Source organism: Erpetoichthys calabaricus, chromosome 11 (genome assembly GCF_900747795.2).
Source record: "Erpetoichthys calabaricus chromosome 11, fErpCal1.3, whole genome shotgun sequence".
Lineage (NCBI taxonomy): Eukaryota > Metazoa > Chordata > Cladistia > Polypteriformes > Polypteridae > Erpetoichthys > Erpetoichthys calabaricus.
In genome coordinates, this window is record NC_041404.2 from 133,291,709 (window position 1) to 133,311,261 (window position 19,553).

Genomic DNA, 19,553 nt, shown 5'->3' on the forward strand with positions numbered 1-19,553 from the left:
GTGGTGATGCCTACCAGTTTGTTCCGTGGCAAACCAGCACGCTCAATCACGTCACACATATATCATTGCCTGTGGTACGGCCATGCATCAGACATAAACTTAGCAATTCTTACCACATCAAAGTGGGAATTAACACCCCTAATGAAAATCACTAGTTGAGCAGTGTCAGTTTTATTGGTATTTCTGTCAAGCGACACTAAGTATACATTAAAAACTTTAGCTTTCTTGCGTAACTGATCATAACTGTCATTTGATAACTCGCCTATTCGCTCTGCCATGGTGTTTGCTGATGAGATATTTTTTGAACAAGCCTGTCTTTTCTGGACACAATATTTCAGCGACTTTTAACATGCAGTCCTTAAGAAACTGCCCTTTGGTGAATGGCTTTCCTGCCTTAGCGATTAACTCGCCACATAACTTGATTCCACCGCACCATCAGCATCCTTCTTTGCTTTGCTGTAATTGCAGGCCGTTGTGTAACTGCGTAGCTAGTTTTTCCCGCTCTTCTCCCGGATACTTATCATACAGTTCCATGTTTAGTCAAGTAATGACGTTTGAGATTATATTCCTTCAAAGCAGCAACTTTATCTTTGCATGTAAGACAGATGGCATTTCCACCGAATTCCACAAAAAAAAAAAAAAAAATATCTTAATGTCCTTCGATCTTGAAATTGTCTGTTTTGTTGACAACCAAGCAATTGAATTCCAAAACAAAATTAACTTGCTTTCTTATTATCAAAAACTGCACATTTGTACCAAATGACAGAAGTGAAAGATTTACCGACATGTTAATTTGATATAATTTTTTAACAAAATTATTTTTAAACTAGTTTGGACTTTAATGAGTAAATGAAAGAAGTAGGCGAAAATAGTTAAATAAATTTACTGTTCACAGGCCGGATTGCATTATTTTGTTGACGTCATATACATGCTGGTGGGAAGGGGCCAGGAGTTTGAGACCCTTGCTCTAAGTAAAAGCTGTTTGGTCGATTCGCTTGTGTTGCTGTGGACGGCTATCCTAGCCAAGTTTGGTTTCACCCTTCCATCCACTAGTGTCATGCAACACTATACTGTTTTATTGCTGTATTGAAACTTGTGAAGAATATCAGTTTTAAAATATCAGTCCTAAACCTCCTTAATCCAACTCCAGGTTATGGAGAGCTAGAGCCTTCTTTAGTTTTACTACATGAAAATGTATACGAAAATGCTAACCAATTCTTCTGTGATTTTTTTTTTTTGTTCATTGCATCAAATAAAATGTCATTTTTCCAAACTCACTTATTCCACTCTGGACACGGTGTGCTGAAGCTTTTCCTGTCACTACCTCATGTAAGTTATGAACCAACCCTGGAGGGGACAATTATCCACCACAACATATTCACACTTCAGTTGAAAGTACAAGCTCTACACACAGCGGCCATTTGTTTTAAGTGTACCTGTCCAATAGGGAGTCATTTCAGCAGATGCCTTCCAAATTCTTCAGGGTGTGGAATTAAAACAATTGCATGGGAATGCTGACCCATGGCAACACTGGTGTGTCCTGTGGTGTAATGTTGGGGATCTACTCCAGATGGCTTGTTCCACTTCATCTTTAGTTCTAATGTCTGGGGAAGTCCACTGCATTAAGCAGAATTTAATGTTAGGTTTCAGGACTTTTTTTTTTTTTAAAACACCTTTCAGCACAGAGGACGATGTTGCTGAATCTACAGATTTGCAATTGGTGTCTAACTTCAGATAAGCTGGGATTCAGTGTATGCCATGAAAATACCCCAAACCATCACACATCCGCAGGCTCGTGTGGTTTTGAGCAGACCACGTCATTTGTTCTCAGTAAATTAGTGTTTGTTAATTAGCCTACTCCACTGAATCCTTTTTTGGTTTTGGTAAGAAATTGGATATTAGGTGATGTAACCATCTGTAGTAAGATATGCGCTGTTGTACTTTCTGATGGGGGATCTTGAAACAGTACTGTTATACAAATCTGTTAGGGGCATGATTCCAGTCTAGTAGCATTAGCCTCCATCTTTCTGTTCATGGACTAGTGGGGTTTAGAAGGATGTTTTGGGTGTTATGCTTTTAAATTTCTGTTGACATTGTCATACTTGAAAAAAAATCAAAATTACTACTCTTGATACACTCGAGCCATCACTGCTGGCCATTGCTATAGCATCTTCTTTCCAATCTTTTGCTTCTTCTGTTTCAGAATTGTGCACTTGGTATGTGCTTACCAGCACTTAGGACGTTCACACTGTCAGTTATGGGGCTGGTGTACCTAATAAAGTATCCACTGCGAGTGTGTAAAGTACCTCTTTCTCTCGATAGGGTATAGAAAAGAATCAGCCCCTTCGAAATATTCCTATTTGTTTGCTTTACAGCCTTAAATGAAAACACACAAACCCAATATTTTTTCCAGCTTTACTTACTCAATGCAATCTATAACATCCAAGTGAAAGATATTGCAGCTACAGTTAAGAATTTAAAAAGATAAAAAACAAGAAATACTGAAATTAATAAAGGATCACCCCCTCCTAAACTCAATCAGGTGTAAGTGTCCACCATTTCCATTGCAGACCATGGTTACTGGCATCCTTCCACCTGTGATTAACTGTAATCAGTGTGATTAGTGAAGCTGTTCCTGGAGCATTCATTCCCTTGCTTGGTAGTGCAACTGAGAGCAAACAACTGACTATGGGTGGCAAGCCACTTTCAAAAGATCTCAGGGATTGAGTTGTGGACAGACATAAGGCAGGAGATGGATACAAAAATATCTCAAAGGCTTTATCAATCACAAGGAGCTCAGTAAAGTCCATAAAAAAGTGTTTGGTACTATTAGGACCCTCCCTGGATCCGGCTGTCCCTCCAAACTGGATGGAAGAGCAAGGAGGAAACTGGTAAGAGAGGCTACCAAGAGGCCACTGGCCACTTTGAAGGAGTTACAGGATTTTATGGCAAAGAGTGGTCATTGTGTGCATGCAACAACAATTTCACAAGCGCTCCACAATTGTGGCTTGTTCAGGAGGGTCACAAGGAAAAAGCCTCTTCTCAAGAAAGGCCACATTAAGGCTCGTTTGAGTTTTGCCAGCATACACATTGAAGATTCGGCTGCCAAGTGGTAAAAACAGAGCATGGCATCAGAGACCATTATTCTTTACATAATTTCTCCAGATCATCCAGGTTCCTCTCCCGTGTACTCTCCTCTTCAGCTCACTCCACAGGTTTTCAACAGGGTTCAGTTCAGGGGACTGAGATGGCCATGGCAAAACTTTGATTTTGTGGTCAGTTAACCATTGCAGGGTTGATTTGGACATGTGTTTCAAATCATTATCCTGCTTGCAGATCCAATGATGACCCAGTTTTAGTTTCTTGGTGGAGGCAGCAAGGTTTTGATTTAAAATCTCCTGATATTTCATGGAATCCATGATGCCATGTACCCGAACAATGTTTCCCGGGCCTTTGGAGGAAAAACAGCCCCACAACATCATAGAACCTCCATCATATTTCACAGTTGGAGCAAGGTTCTTTTCATTATAGCTATTCTTTTTACACCAAACCCACATTGCACGCTTATTGCCAAAATGTTCAATTTTTATTTTATCAGACCATAGAACACGGTTCCAGTGAAAGTTGTAGTAATGTTTTACAAACTCCAGCCGCTTACGTTTGTGGGTAACTGACAGAAAAGGCTTATTTCTGGCATACCCTCCAAATGATCTGTTGGCATGGAGATGCCAACTGATGGTGATTCTGGAGACTTGATAACCCTAGGATTTCACTTTTTCTTACAATTCCCCAATAGTGATCCTTGAATCAGTTATATTGTTATTGCCTCTCTTACCATCCTTCTCACTGTACCTGGGGATAAAATAAACTTGGGTCCTCTTGCAGGCACGTTTGTCTCATTTCCATTTGATGACCACTTTTTAATTATTGCCCTAACTGCAGAAATGGGCATTTTCAGGCTAGTAGCTATTTTTTTTAAATTTTTTATAACCACTCCCTGAGTTATGAAGGGCAACACACTTCTCCCTCATTTGGATTGAGTCTTCTCTTTTGTTTGCCATGATGATAGTTGGCTAAGGAAATATGGTTGTGTCTCCTCACATTTGTATCCCAGTTAATCCAGTAGTCACTGATTTCAGGCTGGAAAGTTCCCATACACTTCAGTCAGCTTAATGGCCCATTTAAATGGGTAACATGCTTCAGTTACATCGTTTCACATTCATTTCCAAGGGTGCCAACAATTGTGGCACATGTGTTTTTGTTAAAAATATTTCTTGATAAGGGTTTTGTTTTTCTTTTAATTAACTTGTTTCAATTAAAAGTCAGATGTTTATCATTTTTTCAGTGCAAGATGACAGTTCTTCAGCAAAGAGTGATTTTTTTCTAACCCGTCTTACTAATTTTTAAAAAGGGGTGCCAATAATAGTGGAGGGCACTACAGGTGCTGGTCATAAAATTAGAATATCATGACAAAGTTGATTTATTTCAGTAATTCCATTCAAAAAGTGAAACTTGTATATTAGATTCATTCATCACACACAGACTGGTGTTTTTCAAATGTTTATTTCTTTTAATGTTAATAATAATAATAATAATTCATTACATTTATATAGCGCTTTTCTCAGTACTCAAAGCGCTATCCACACAGGGAGGAACCGGGAAGCGAACCCACAATCTTCCACAGTCTCCTTACTGCAAAGCAGCAGCACTACCACTGCGCCACCTGTTGATGATTATAACTGACAACTAATGAAAGTCCCAAATTCAGTATCTCAGAAAATTAAAATATCAGTTAAGACCAATGCAAAAAAAGGATTTTTAGAAATGTTGGCCAATTGAAAGGTATGAACATGAAAAGTATGAGCATGTACAGCACTCAATATTTAGTTGGGGCTCCTTTGGCCTGGATTACTGCAGCAATGCGGTGTGGCATGGAGTCGATCAGTCTGTGGCACTGCTCAGGTGTTATGAGAGCCCATGTTGCTCTGATAGTGGCCTTCAGCTCTTCTGAATTGTTGGGTCTGGCGTATTGCATCTTCCTCTTCACAATACCCCATAGATTTTCTGTGGGGTTAAGGTCAGGCGAGTTTGCTGGCCAATCAAGAACAGGGATACCATGGTCCTTAAACCAGGTACTGGTAGCTTTGGCACTGTGTGTAGGTGCCAGGTCCTGTTGGAAAATGAAATCTGCATCTCCATAATGTTCATCAGCAGCAGGAAGCATGAAGTGCTCTAAAACTTCCTGGTAGACCGCTGCGTTGACCTTGGACCTCAGAAAACACAATGGACCAACACCAGCAGATGACATGGCACCCCAAACCATCACTGACTGTGGAAACTTTACACTGGACCTCAAGCAACGTGGATTCTGTGCCTCTCCTCTCTTCCTCCAGACTCTGGGACCTTGATTTCCAAAGGAAATGCAAAATTTACTTTCATCAGAAAGCAGCAGTCCAGTCCTTTTTTTCTTTAGCCCAGGCGAGACGCTTCTGACGTTGTCTCTTGTTCAAGAGTGGCTTGACACAAGGAATGCGACAGCTGAAACCCATGTCTTGCATACGTCTGTGCGTGGTGGTTCTTGAAGCACTGACTCCAGCTGCAGTCCACTCTTTGTGAATCTCCCCCACATTTTTGAATGGGTTTTGTTTCACAATCCTCTCCAGGGTGTGGTTATCCCTATTGCTTGTACACTTTTTTCTACCACATCTTGTCCTTCCCTTCGCCTCTCTATTAATGTGCTTGGACACAGAGCTCTGTGAACAGCCAGCCTCTTTAGCAATGACCTTTTGTGTCTTGCCCTCTTTGTGCAAGGTGTCAATGGTCGTCTTTTGGACAACTGTCAAGTCAGCAGTCTTCCCCATGATTGTGTGGCCTACAGAATTAGACTGAGAGACCATTTAAAGGCTTTTGCAGGTGTTTTGAGTTAATTAGCTGATTAGAGTGTGGCACCAGGTGTCTTCAATATTGAACCTTTTCACAATATTCTAATTTTCCGAGATACTGAATTTGGGACTTTCATTAGTTGTCAGTTATAATCATCAACATTTCTAGAAATAAACATTTGAAATACATCAGTCTGTGTGTAATGAATGAATCTAATATACAAGTTTCACTTTTTGAATGGAATTACTGAAATAAATCAACTTTGTCATAATATTCTAATTTTATGACCAGCACCTGTATATAAGCTGTGGATATGCTCATTTAGAATTGGGATAGTAGTTTAAAATCCTGCAAACCAACATATAAGAATGTGGCAGTGGACAGCTGAAAATAATATTATGGGATAGCTAATCTCACAAGGCCAAAGGTGCACATTATCGTGCTGTTGATACCCTTGAGTGAGCTCAGCTTAAATGCGGGTGTGAAGAATTGCTTTAAAATGTCACAGTCTGTGAACCATCCAATCCAATGCCTCACGAATGTCAACGGGATTTAAACAGCAAAGAGCAATGGAGTTCTTGTCAATGTTGTCCAACCAATAGCTAGCTGTGGTTTTGATGGGTAAACTGTCTATGGATGAAAAGGACCCTCAAAAACACCTATTAAACATAAATATAGAACCTGTTCAGCAAAGTAAAAACCATTCTGTAATATTAATTCAAGCTTTTACATTTGCAGCCACTGAATTAAAGGAAAAGGTAAATGTTGTCATTCATAGTCCTGCAGATAAAGTTGGGGCAGCTATGTCTGTCAAAAGATGAACATCCTGGAGGGCAGCAATGGCTGTAGGCTTTTACTTTAACCAGTTTCTTAATTAGAACCCTTTTAAATATTAAAGCAATGTTCTATAGGGAAATTTTAGTTAGCTTATTTGTTAAAATTCAGACCACTTAATTGACTACTTTAGTTGTAAACAGCTGCCTATTTTTTAGCCAGCCACCTTGTTAATAAGGTACAAATGACAAACCTGTGTATATGTACCATGAAGTATCACTGGTCTAAAATAAATGATAGAGACGACAGACCAAGAGATATAGATCTTCTCCAGAACGCAAAACATGGATAATGTTCTCAGAAAATGAAAAATCTACAGTTTGTTTGAATGAAAGCTGACTGTCTTCTAATTTATAAAACTGGTTAGAATGAAAACCTACAGTCTTTCAGTACCAAAATTGAGGACCCCTGCTCAAAAAAGTGTATTCAAGCTAAATGGTATGCCCATCAGTTAAAAAAAAGAAGAAAAGAACCAATCACTGTTAAGCAAGGCCTTTTTCCTTTTGGAAATGGACAGCCACAGGACAGACAGAATTCTGTAGTCAATATGCCTGAAGCAGTAAATGTGCCTCCTCACAATGACACTAATCCAGCAGAACCGCGGTTGAGGCCTCACCTTCTAACTGCACGCCTAAACAAATACCTAAAGTTACTGTCTTAACTGTAAACATCAACCATGCTGCACCAGAATATACAGTTCCATGTAAATGTTTGGATATCCCAGCCAAATTACATATTATAAGGTACATACAACTCAATATACAGTTACACTTTATTTCATATATTGAAAAAGAGGAAAAATTTACATGTGGCATTTCCAAAAGTGTGGGCACTCTTTCAGTTGTAAGGTCTCATACTTCGTTCTGCTATTTGTTTTGTCTGGCTTAGCTCATTAGGTTTAGTCAAGTCAAAAATTATCATTGGGAATTGTTAGCTGGTGACAGTTTCAAAGCCTAATAAATTCTTCGATCCTTCAAACACTGTGCCACACACAACAATCATAGGCTCTTCTAAGCAACTGGCCGTGGGTCTGAAAATTAAAATAACCGATGACTACAATGCAGCAGATGGCTGTTAAAAAGATATCAAAGTGCTTCTAGATAGCAGCACTGTCTGAAATGTCATTAAGAAATGGCAGTTTAGGGAAACCATGGGGGGGGGGTCAAGAAAACATCTGGAAGACCAAGAAAGCTGACAGATAATACAGCTTGTGTAGTGTGCAGGAAGGCAATGCAAAACCGCCACATGGTTGCAAGGAGATTTAGCTGAGTGGTGGTGCACTGCTCTACTGTGCACGGACATGGTCTTCAGAGAAGACCCACCCACATGACACTTCACCTGTGATCTCATCATAAGTATGCAGAACAACATCTGCGTAATCCTGAGGCACTTTAGAACCAAGCGCTGTAAACAGATGAAGTTAACAATCAAACTCTCTGGCCACAACCACAAGGGAAAAAGGGCTAAAAAATAAAAACAAACAGTGCCAAGTGTTAAGATCTACTATGCTTTGGGGTTGCATGGCAGAAAGTGGCACAGGAAAGAATAGATTCCTCAAAATAATCAACAAATCCTCAAGAATATCAGTCGGTCAGGAAACTAAAAATCCAACAATTATTTCTAAACCTACTACAAAGTACCTCAAGACGAGGCGAAATGTTCTGGAATGGCTCTTATAGTCTCGAGCTGAACATCATTGAATACCTGTGGGCAGACCTTTAACATGGTGTATGCACAAGAATATCCCACAGCTGAAAGCATTCCAAAACAAGCCTTCAAAGACTCATGGCTGGCTGCAAAAAATGTTTTTAAGCTGTGATTTTTTTACCAAAGGGGGTGCATTACCAATTGCTGACTTAGAAGGGTACCCAAACTTTTGTAAATGCCAACATTTTTCCAACTTATCTAAATCACTTTCAACTGTACATTAGCATTTTCATAAAAATGCTGCTACAGAAATGTGGTCTCCATTTAGCCAATTCTGTGACATCTGAAGCCAACCTGCTATACCAGTGATGATTTAGGTGTGGCCCATTAAAGGAGAACAACACTGATGTGGTCAATTATTTTGTATTTTCTATTCATAGCTAATTTAGGCCACTTCGTAGAAATCTGTTTTCACTCATTAAAGAGTTTTTTATTGGTCAGTGTCAAAAAAGCCAAATGAAATCCACTGCGATTCAATGCTGTGTAACAATACAATGTGGAAATTTCCAAGTGGGTGAATACTTTTTATAGACACTATAGTACCCCCTTAATGTTGACAATCTCACCTGCTTAATTTTAGAGCTAACGGGGAAAAAATACACGGCCAGAGGGAAAATGAGCAGACGCCCCAGAGAGAGTGTTCTGGAGACACGAGGCAGTGGCATTAGCGGTCTTACTATACGACTATTAAATAATTGTTGTTCATATGTGTGTGTTTTGTAAAACACAGCAAGACCTTCTCTGAGGTGTTAGGCAGCTGCTTTTGTAAAATTCAATTTTTCCATTTTATTTATAAAGATTTAGTATCAGGCTTGACTTTTGATTGACAGAACTTTGCTAAAACATACATAATTGTTTTACTTAAGATTAATTAAAACTTGAAAAATGGTGTAGTACTGAAAATATGTTTCACAATACCTTCACAAATAAACCGTACCGTCTGCCACAGTAATGCCATCTTCAAAAATGCCGAGATAAAGACCATTTTCTTTGTAAGCCTTTTGAAAGGATTAAAAGAAACTGTTATCCTGGTTTGTCCTTTGGTTGGTACCTTCAAAGCTTAAAGAACTGAAATAATGCAAAATTAAAACATTAGTATAAGGAACAATAACTTCATTAATTCACGTGAAATCTCAAAGCTTCACCAAGTTAAAATGAAGGCCTCATTCTTAAATGCAATTTATTGTATTCCTGGAATAAGTAGAACATACAGCATTATTTAAAATAATGAGATAAACAGGAACTTTCCATATAGTTTATTTTAGCAGATGACTTTCAAAATTTTAAGAATACATTATCAAGAGCTTACATGATCCATCATATATTTATATATTTGAATACTTTCTTTTTTTTAATAATAAAGTGCTATTCAGGATTACCTCATCTTAATGCACCCAAACTGATCTGCCGCTTAAAGGCCGTGGGACACCAGAAGGTCAACTACAAAGTTTGCTCCAACCCTTGTAATTCCATTAGAAACTTTGGCAAAATCTATAATCCGCTGCTACTCACGTTTTACAGACATAGGGCAGATTAAAAGAAATGTGTTAATGCAACCATTAGCCACATCTGTACAGAATAACATTGTGCAATTCCCATCCATCAAAGTCATAAAGTCCAGTCTAAAAAGCAGCAACACTTTAGTTAAGTGGCACTCTTACTGTTTTGAAAACTACAGAGTTGACTCTTGAGGTGTTCTACTGTTTTGACAACATAAAGGGCTTGGTAAGTGGCATTCTATTTTAAGGAAACACGATACAAGGAGTTAAAAATGACCATAAACAGATCTCTGCCTGGAATGTACTCAAGAGGTAGCCAGGTAGCAGTCAAATAACCAGTAAATCATTGGTTGATGTTTTTATCTATAAAAATTCAAATTATAGCTTATCATGATTTCCTCTTTTTTTTGTAGTAAAAAAATAAGTATTTCGCTGAAACTGGCTATACATGCAGATTCACTGGTCTGCAAAACATAATACAAACTGCTTTAATTCATGGTTAGGTATCAATAGTTAAGAAGATTAAATTTGTGCATAATTAGTGGAAAGCCTAAACTGGAGTGTATTAAGCTAGAGTTAAGTATTTATTACTGGAGTTAAAAAGCAACAAAGGCAAGCAGCACATGGAAATAACTGCAGAAAAATTTACCAGCAATAAATGTCTGGCAGCCCAACTACACACACCAACAAATTAAAAAAAAAAAAAAAACTTTCAGAAAAGCAGATGCATCGTGTGTTAATAAAGCATGCAATGCCTAGTTCTGTGTTGTGCAGATGATCAGAAAAAAGAGTGGAAATAAAAGTTTTATGTCACAGGCATGGTGAAATCCCTGGACTGCAGTTAGAAAGATTTCTGTTCCTTAAGTCTGTGTGACACTCCAAAGTGAGTAAGATCTCCAGCATGAAATACTACCAAAACCAACTCATGTTAATCAACCAACATGGTTTCATTTCAATAAGGTCCTGCACCTACTGCAGTTTCCCAAAAGTCTTGTTACATAAAAACACAACATTTGTAGATTGCTTTGGGGTTCACCATTCACATTAACATTTAATGCCACGGCCAGGATATTACAATTTCCTGTACAACAATGCCACCTGCTGGACTAATGTAGACGCTGCGGAGGAGTGCAAGCTAAAGCACTGCAGTGCAGGGAATGAGGTCACATTTCATCTCTCATCTATCTATCATCCTTGGACACTCTTGGCATGAGGCTGCTGTTTGAACATTGCTATGCATTTAACTAATCATAATCGGTATGTCTGCATTTGCATTAACTCAAATTCCAGTTTATCTTTTAACCCAACAGCAAGTAAAGGCACTTTTCTGAATGCTAAATGCATTTTCCTTGTGTGCTTTTTCAAAAGGCATGCTCTAAATATTCAAAATACAATTACTTGTTTGAAACTTTATACTATACAGAAAATAGAACTCTGAAATGACATCAATATGATGTGAAGTACACGACTCCATGAGTTTCGATTTCAGACAAGAAAAATGACATGGATTACTTTTAAATTTTTTCTATAGTAAGAGACAAATATGACTGAATGAATCTGATCTGAGCCTTGATATTACTATAAATACACAAAGACTCAACAACACATTATTTTTAGTGAGTAACGCTCATTCAGAAATTACATTTCTGCCTAAATCTTGACACCCCATTTTTTTTTTTTTTTTTTTAAAGGAGAGTGAACACTTGGATGGTATAAATGGTACTAAAATACACACCTGTATTTAGTTTGCCTCAGTGTCTTCTTTTCAGCTTAGTGTTGGCACTAAATTACACTACAAATATCTCTAAATCCCTCCCATTTCCAAAAATACAATATGTACAATTTCACATTTATTTATACTAGGCAGTTATTTGCTTAATTATTATCTATATAATGTAAATTGTAAATAATAAAGTATTTGAGTAAAAATTATCATAATGGATTATCAAAACCTCTAAACTTGCAACTTGGTCAGTTAACAGGAGAAAATCGCTACATTTACGTTTCTGTATTTCACTAAATAGATGATGAATTCATTTACATTTTTGTACATTTTCCTTCATTCAGGTATACTTTCTAATCCTATCTTGGTTTACAAATTTTATTTTGTAGCCTGTCTCCCAGAATAGAGAAGGTAGTTTGGGAAAAATTGTGTATTATAATGTGTCAAAACAGAGTATTAGAACCTGTGTCATTGTATCATGTGAATGTCCTTTCCTTGCGAACACAGAGCCGAACCAAGATCTTCTCGCTGCTTGCTCAGAACTCTGGTCAGAGGACAACATGGCAGTGACAAATCCGAAGGTGACAGTCTTAAGCTTTAATTAGTAAAAAATGCAAGGCTTTTCCAATCTCCTTGTTGGGGGGTTAGTGGTGGTGAAAGTAGTCCGCTGCATCCTCCAAACAGGGAGCCAAGTTTAGGCTGAAGATCATTCCATACCTCACTCATCTAGAAAGAGAGGGAAGAAAATAATTTAAACAGTGCTGTTCCCATGCTCAAGGTGCTTCACAGAGTTTCATAAAGAAACAGCAGGTATATGTAACATTTTAATATAGATGTTTCCTGAATAGAACATTAAAACAGATACAGGATATACAAACAGGAATTAAACAGAATAAAATACAATAAACCAGAGTAAAATAATAAATTCAATACTAAAAGAAAGCCTAGCAAATAACATCATTTGTGATTTAACACACACACACACACAAATTATACTGAACATCTGGATAGAGAGGAAGACTGAAAGAGGAGGCAGAATGTCAGGTTAAGTTAAAAGTCTTCCTGAACAGACGAGGTTTAAGTTGTTTTTAAAAGAATGAATGGAGTCAGATGATCTAATTAATTTAGGGAGGTCATTCCAAAGTCAGGGCGCTATACAGCTAAAGGCCCTGTCACCCATAAAGTGCTGGTCAGTGTAGGGCACAACAAGATTGCCAGAATCAGAGGACTTTCGTTGGCAAACAGGAGCATAGTGATGGAGAAGGTTGCTGATATGGTCTGGTGTAAGGCCATTTAAAGCTTATGTTAATAGAATTTTATATTCAATTGTGCAAGACACAGGAAGCCAGCAGAGGCGGAGCAGGATGGATGTTATGTGCTCACTGTTGCTGTTCCGTGTTAGGACTCTTGCAGTAGAGTTTCGAATCAACTGGAGCTGTGATATAAAATTAGCAGCCTGTCAATAGAGTTACAATAATCAATGCAGGACGTGATAAAAGCATGGACAAGTTTCTCAGAATTAGAAAAAAAAGAGGAATGAGCGAACTTGGGTATGTTACAGAAGGCAGGAATATTTCTTAATTTGGTTAATGTGGGTGGAATAAGAAAGGGAGGAAACAGAAACAACACCAAGATTCCTTGCATTAGAAGAAGGTCTGATGAGATCACAGTCAAGAGTGACTGAGAAGGAGCCTGTTTTCTTAAGTTGTGTTTTGGTGCCAGTTTTGCAGGAGTTCAGTTTTGTTGCAATTTAATTTGAAAGAGTTCTGCTCCATTCAGGTTTTAATTTCACTGAGGTAAGTTGTGGGCTGGGAAAGTCCTGATGAAGTTTCACTTTTAACACTGAACTAAAGTTGAGTTGTGCATCATCTGCATAAAAATGATAACCCAGTCCACAGCTACGAATGATATGGCCAAGGGGAAGCATACAGATACAGAAGAGCAGAGGCCCCAAGGGTAAAGTCCTGAGGAACCCCATGTGCGACCGGCACAGAGTTGGATCTGCTGTTGCCAAGACTAACAAACTCTTGCCTGTCAGTCAGATAGGACTAAAACCACTGGAGGGCAGTGTCAAAGATAACCAGCAAGTTCTCCATTCTGGACAGTAGAATGTCATGTCTGAGTTTCAAATGCTGCACTGAGGTCTAACAGAATTAATATGTTGATTTGTCCAGAGTCTGTTGCCATAAGCAAATCACTGGTTACCTGACGCAGAGCAGTTTCACAGTTGTGCTGTGCCCTGAAAGCTGACTGAAAGGGTTCCATCAAATTATTAGAAGTTAAGTAATTGGTGAGTTGGGAGGCCAGAATATGCTTAAGACTGTCAGCATCAAGACCAGACATTATTATTATTTTTTTTTTAAAGAAGTGATTTTAAAAGAGGCTGGCACAAAGCCAGTGTCAAGGGGCATATTTATTATTGTCTTAAATTCCGGATCATGGCATGAAGACAGAATTTAAGAAATGTGGTGGGAATGGGGTCCAGAACACAGGTAGTAGGCCTCATCTGACAAAGCAGGCCATTAACAAATGCAGATGTGACTGCTGAAAATTTAGAAAAAGTGCTGGATGGAGAGGGAAGCCAGGGAAAGCTATAAATGGATGATGGATTTATGTTAGTTGAATTATTTAGACCTTTAGTTTTATTGCGGAAAAAGTGGAGGAATTTTTCACAGACTTTGGTAGAAGAGATAAGTGGGCCAGATACAGGTTGAAGTAGTTTATTAACTACAGAGAACAAAACCCTTGGGTCATCATGGCCACTTTCTATTATTCTGCCATGTGTGTTCTTGGCTGCAGTTAGTGCACCGCTGAAAGCCCTTTGATGGTCAGAGAAAGCCTGGATGTGCACAGTGAGGCTTGTGTGTCTTACATGTCATTCTCTTAAGATGTCAGCCAGCTGCTTTCACAGACAGTAACTCTGAATTGTACCATGAAGAAAAGGCTACACACGTCAACAAGCTGCTTTATTCCTACCACTTGACTTTAGAATTAGCCCACTAAGCCCTAGCATGCCCCAACTTCCATGTTAAAATCCGTTTGTATCTGCTGTCTTTTCACTGAAGATAAGTTGTAATTAGAGGACAAAACTGGAGAAGTCTGGGGGAGTTGGACCACCATCTGGCAGCAATCATAATCTTTATTAAGCACTTCAGTACACCTCTAGTATGGATGACTGAAGACAGTGAATTTGGTGCACAGTGACACTTGAATGGTACTGCTGCCAGGCCAAGCTATCTTGCACCATGGGAACACAAATAAGTTAATAGAAAAGTGAAGGAATTTTTTTTTCTGTACTTCCTTTCTAGAGAAGAATGTTAGAAAACCCCCAAATTCAAGTGTTTGATGCTCGTCACGTCATACCCAAGAGAACTCCAGGCCGGAATGGCTGTCAAAGGTGTTTCAACAAAATATGAGGTAAATAGTCTAAAAACATATCAATTCAATTATTTGTTTCCTTCATAAATTTGTAAACATTTCTAATATCCTATTTTCACTTTGCCATTCTGGTGAATTGAGTGCTGTTTAACCTCTGTTGTGTTAGGTTTACCCCTGGAAAAATGAGTTAAAAATATTGTGTATAACAGAAACATGTAAATACCAAAATGCCAACATAAATACAGTAGGAAAGGTATGTCGAGTGCGCACTGCTGTACTTGAGGATTCAGTACACGTCCTTTGTATGCCCATGTTTTGAAACAATTATTAACACGCACACGCAATCTGGGCAGCAGAAGCATGTTTCTTTGCACACCTTTCTTAAATTTTTTCTGTTGCTTGTACATGAGATGGTAGAATGCTATTGCCTGATCTACATCAGGGGTAGGCAACATCGGTCCTGGAGTGCCACAGTATGTGCAGGTTTTTGTTCCAACCCAGTTCCTTAACGAGAACTCAATTATTGCTGATGAAGCACATATTGCTTAAGTGACATTTTAATGCTTCATTTTAGTGGTCTCGCTTGTTAAGGTTCTCCAACCTTAATTGCTTATTTCAATCTTAAACTGCTGCATTCACTGTTTTAATTGCTCCTTATTAGCAATAAGATGTAAAAGACAAAGCAGCCAGCAGTTCTCCAGCTAGCTTTTTTCCAATTACATCTGTGTGTGTTCATCATGCACGGTTTGATTTAATAAAACACTTAATAGAAAAATATGACAGACTGAAAATGATCTGTTTTAGGCTTCAAATCATTTGGATGATATCCTTGGAAAGGAAAAAAATCTACGATATAAAAGCCTTACATTGCACAGACTAACAAGCCATAAAATTAAATAAGGTCTGAGATTGGCAATGATTGGTTTCTAATTAAGCAATTGGGTTGAATGAAAACCTGTAGCCACTGCGGCTCACCAGGGGCCTCATGTATAAACGGTGCGTACGCACAGAAATGTTGCGTACGAACCTTTCCACGCTCAAATCGCGATGTATAAAACCTAAACTTGGCGTAAAGCCACGCACATTTCCACGGTAACTCATTCCTTGGCGTACGCAATTTATCCGCCCGGTTTTGCAGACTGGCGGCACCCAGTGTCAAAGCAGTGCTACTGTTCCTGTGTGATCACTCTTTCTTTCTTAAATCCACATTCCTGGCGTGGCTTTATAAATACACTGAAATTAACTGCATATTGTTTATTAGTGTAATGCATCTGATTGTAATTAACCTGTAGCAATATAATGGTCCAGGGAATAGCCATAGTATTCCAAATACCATAACTGCTTTAGCGTTGTAACTCTCACTGCATGTTCTTTCAGCTGATCCCGTTAAGGGCTGCCACAGCAGATCATCTTTTTCCACATTACTCTCACTGCACCACTCAGAGTATTTATATCACTGTATCTGAGTGGGAAATCACAGCAGCAGCTGATTGGAAAGAGAATTATCGGTACACAGCATGAAGCAGATGCTGCCTGAGCCACAGCAAACGCTTTAGTCCCTGTACGGACTTCGCGGTTTAGAAACAGTTTCATCCCAAGAACTCTAAACACTAAATCAGTCCATCAACTGCTCCTTATATAATTGTTTACTTATAAGTACAATCACCTCACTGTAAACTTGCACTACAGTTATAATATTGCACAACCTGCGCCACTTTATAAAGCGCGTATTTACATGTGATGACGGTATTCATTTCTAAGACGAAATGCAGCAAAACATGTTGATTATATTATACAGATAAAACTTTAACTTCATTTAAATAATCTGTATTGTTAATAATTAAACATGTGAGGCACGGTGCCGCAGCGCTAGCTAGTTCAGTAATTGTTCCTGCCTTGCGCTGTATTATTGCTGGTGCCGACGCGACACTGGAAAGATAGACGGATATAATAATTAAACATGTACTACTAAGATATTTCAATGTTCCTTAAAAGTTTTGAAGAATCGAAGTTCTAAGCTTACAGATGGCTTCACGTCTATTACATAGCTTATTGTGTGGCGATTGAGTTTTTGGAGAAAGAAAAGTAAGGACAGGAATTGGAGGTTAGTACGTTTGAAAGAGACAGTACTGCTGTGATAAATTATTTAACTGAAGGTTGCGCATGGCGCAGCAAGCCTCTTGCGTGAGACATGAACAAGCACTGCGCCACCGTGTTCCCATGTTTAATAACATGCTTTCATTCCTATCATCATGAAAAAGATATCACGTATACATCTCAGTATTTTAATTATTCAGAGAGCTGTAATATCAAGAATGTAATGGAGTATGTGTCCTGTCGGAGAAAGAGAAAGCCCGTTTAAAAAGCAGGTAGTGATTCATACACATAGAGCACATAGAAGATCAAATACAGAACAAAGCATTTAACATGCCACTTTAGTTACAATAGGATTTGAGAAACTAGTAAATTAAACGATTTTAAGATGAAGTTTAAGATGTTCTACTTTAATGGCAAAATAAACTACGTGATTAAAGTGGAAATTTCGAGATTAAAGTTGACATTTCGTGCTTTTTTCCCCACTGTGTGCCTTTTTTTTTGTCTGTACCCTAATAAGCTTTCATATGACACTCAGACGGTGGGCTACGACTCGCTTTTTCACGGCGACTTTGATATGTGATTTCTTTTTTATTTCGGGCACTGTGCGACTTTGTGAAGTTGAGCCTTCGAGTTTCTCCGACACACTGTCACTCGATCAGCTTTCTTTTGTTGATTATACCACTGTTTAAACCAACAAATAGTACGTTTTTCCTTTGCCTCCACTTGGTATTCGCTGAAATTCTTATATTTTCTCCCGTGCTTTTCCCATTGTCTTTTCACAGAAGGCTATTTATATTGATTTGCATATTCAAAGAGGCGTAATTCTGGGAGGAGTTGGGGCGGGACAGAAGGCGCGTGCACGTGCGTTACTTTTCACGCAAATCGGGATTTATGTAGTAGAAGAACGTGAAAGTATGCGTGCGCACAGATTCCTGCATCTGGATTTTTCTGTGCGTACGCACAATCCCGCTTTTGTGCTTACGCCATGTTATAGTGTGAGTTCTACGCACGGCGTTATACATGAGGCCCCAGGACCGACATTGCCTACCCCTGTTTTACATCTTATTGCTAATAAGGAGCAATTAAAACACTGAATGCAGCAGTTTAAGATTGAAATAAGCAATTAAGGTTGGAGAACCTTAACAAGCGAGACCACTAAAATGAAGCATTAAAATGTCACTTAAGCAATATGTGCTTCATCAGCAATAATTGAGTTCTCGTTAAGGAACTGGGTTGGAACAAAAACCTGCACATACTGTGGCACTCCAGGACCGACGTTGCCTACCCCTGATCTACATGATTAACACACCCCTTGTGCTACTGTACACTACACCACAGCACAAGGCTTAGCAACTTCCACATTTCCCCTGACCTTTGACAGTTACATAATTGTGAATAGGGCTTAGGGGGCTAACGTCTGACTTTCTACTTGATCACTATCATTCTGACTTTTTGCCAGGCACATAATAATTTTGCTCTTCTGCTACGCACATACATGGTGACCCTTCAGGTGATTGAATTCACCAGGTTTATCACACCAGTTTGGTCATGCAATACTATATGCACCAGTTCCACTATTCGTTTCAACATCCGATGATCAGTTCACATTGTCATTAGTATAGCCTGAATCAACTAATAGTTCAGTTCCAGTTTATTCTAAACCTGGCTTTACAGTTTCTCACTCACATGCCATTGTATTTTGGTTCAAAGCCCCGCCTTACTCATGAATATTAATGAGTTTCCTTAGACTGGCAAAATGCATAGAAATGTTTGTAAATTTTAGCAGCATTTAGCTCTTATTAGGGCTTTACACTGTAAAGTCGATTCTTGCATGTCTCTCCAAGTCTGACTCGGAAATAACCATAATTACATAGAATTCTGAGCCTGAGTCATACTTGGGGTTAACGCCAAGGTGGTTAATGAGCAAAAGGGTGCAACATAAACTGTGAAAACAACTGAAGGGGTCTGAATACTTTTCTAAACGCACTAAAGAAAAATGGGAACAACCCTTCACTCTGTAGGAGCCAACTAACATTACATATTACGTTTTACATTATATGGCAGCTTTTCTTTTCAGCACCACTATAGAATACAACATGATGTGCTTCATCCAGAATAAACTTCTACTATGTCTTCATACCTCTCTGTGTCCTTGTATCTGTGAGTTTACAAGTGCCCCAATTATGTAGCACGTGATCTGAAGGTAGATGAATATCAGCTGTGTCTCCTGGCAAAGGCAGAACAAGGAAAAGTAGTTCCGGAGCTCCATTGTCAATATTGCATTCTCTTGCTAAAAAAGAAAAAACAAAAAAAAAACCAATCAATCAAAAGTGTGTACACTGTAGCTGTATAAAATGCACTATTTACTAACCACACTATTGTTCTGGGAGAAAAGTGGTTAGTTAGGTATGTTTCCAATTCATTAGTCTCGC

General features: G+C 38.6%; 1 protein-coding gene across 2 annotated transcripts in view; it reads right to left on the reverse strand.

Moving 5' to 3' along the window:
• Positions 1-10,366: 10,366 nt before the first annotated feature.
• Positions 10,367-19,553, reverse strand: part of snx8a (sorting nexin 8a) — a 58,508-nt gene continuing 49,321 nt past the window's right edge. For both annotated transcript variants that reach the window (XM_028813922.2, XM_051933632.1), the window contains exons 12-13: positions 19,262-19,411; positions 10,367-12,372 (exon numbers count right to left, since the gene is read on the reverse strand). In XM_028813922.2, coding sequence (XP_028669755.1) covers positions 12,244-12,372; positions 19,262-19,411 — 279 coding nt within the window. In that variant the 3' untranslated portion in view covers positions 10,367-12,243. The remainder of the gene's footprint in view (positions 12,373-19,261; positions 19,412-19,553) is intronic.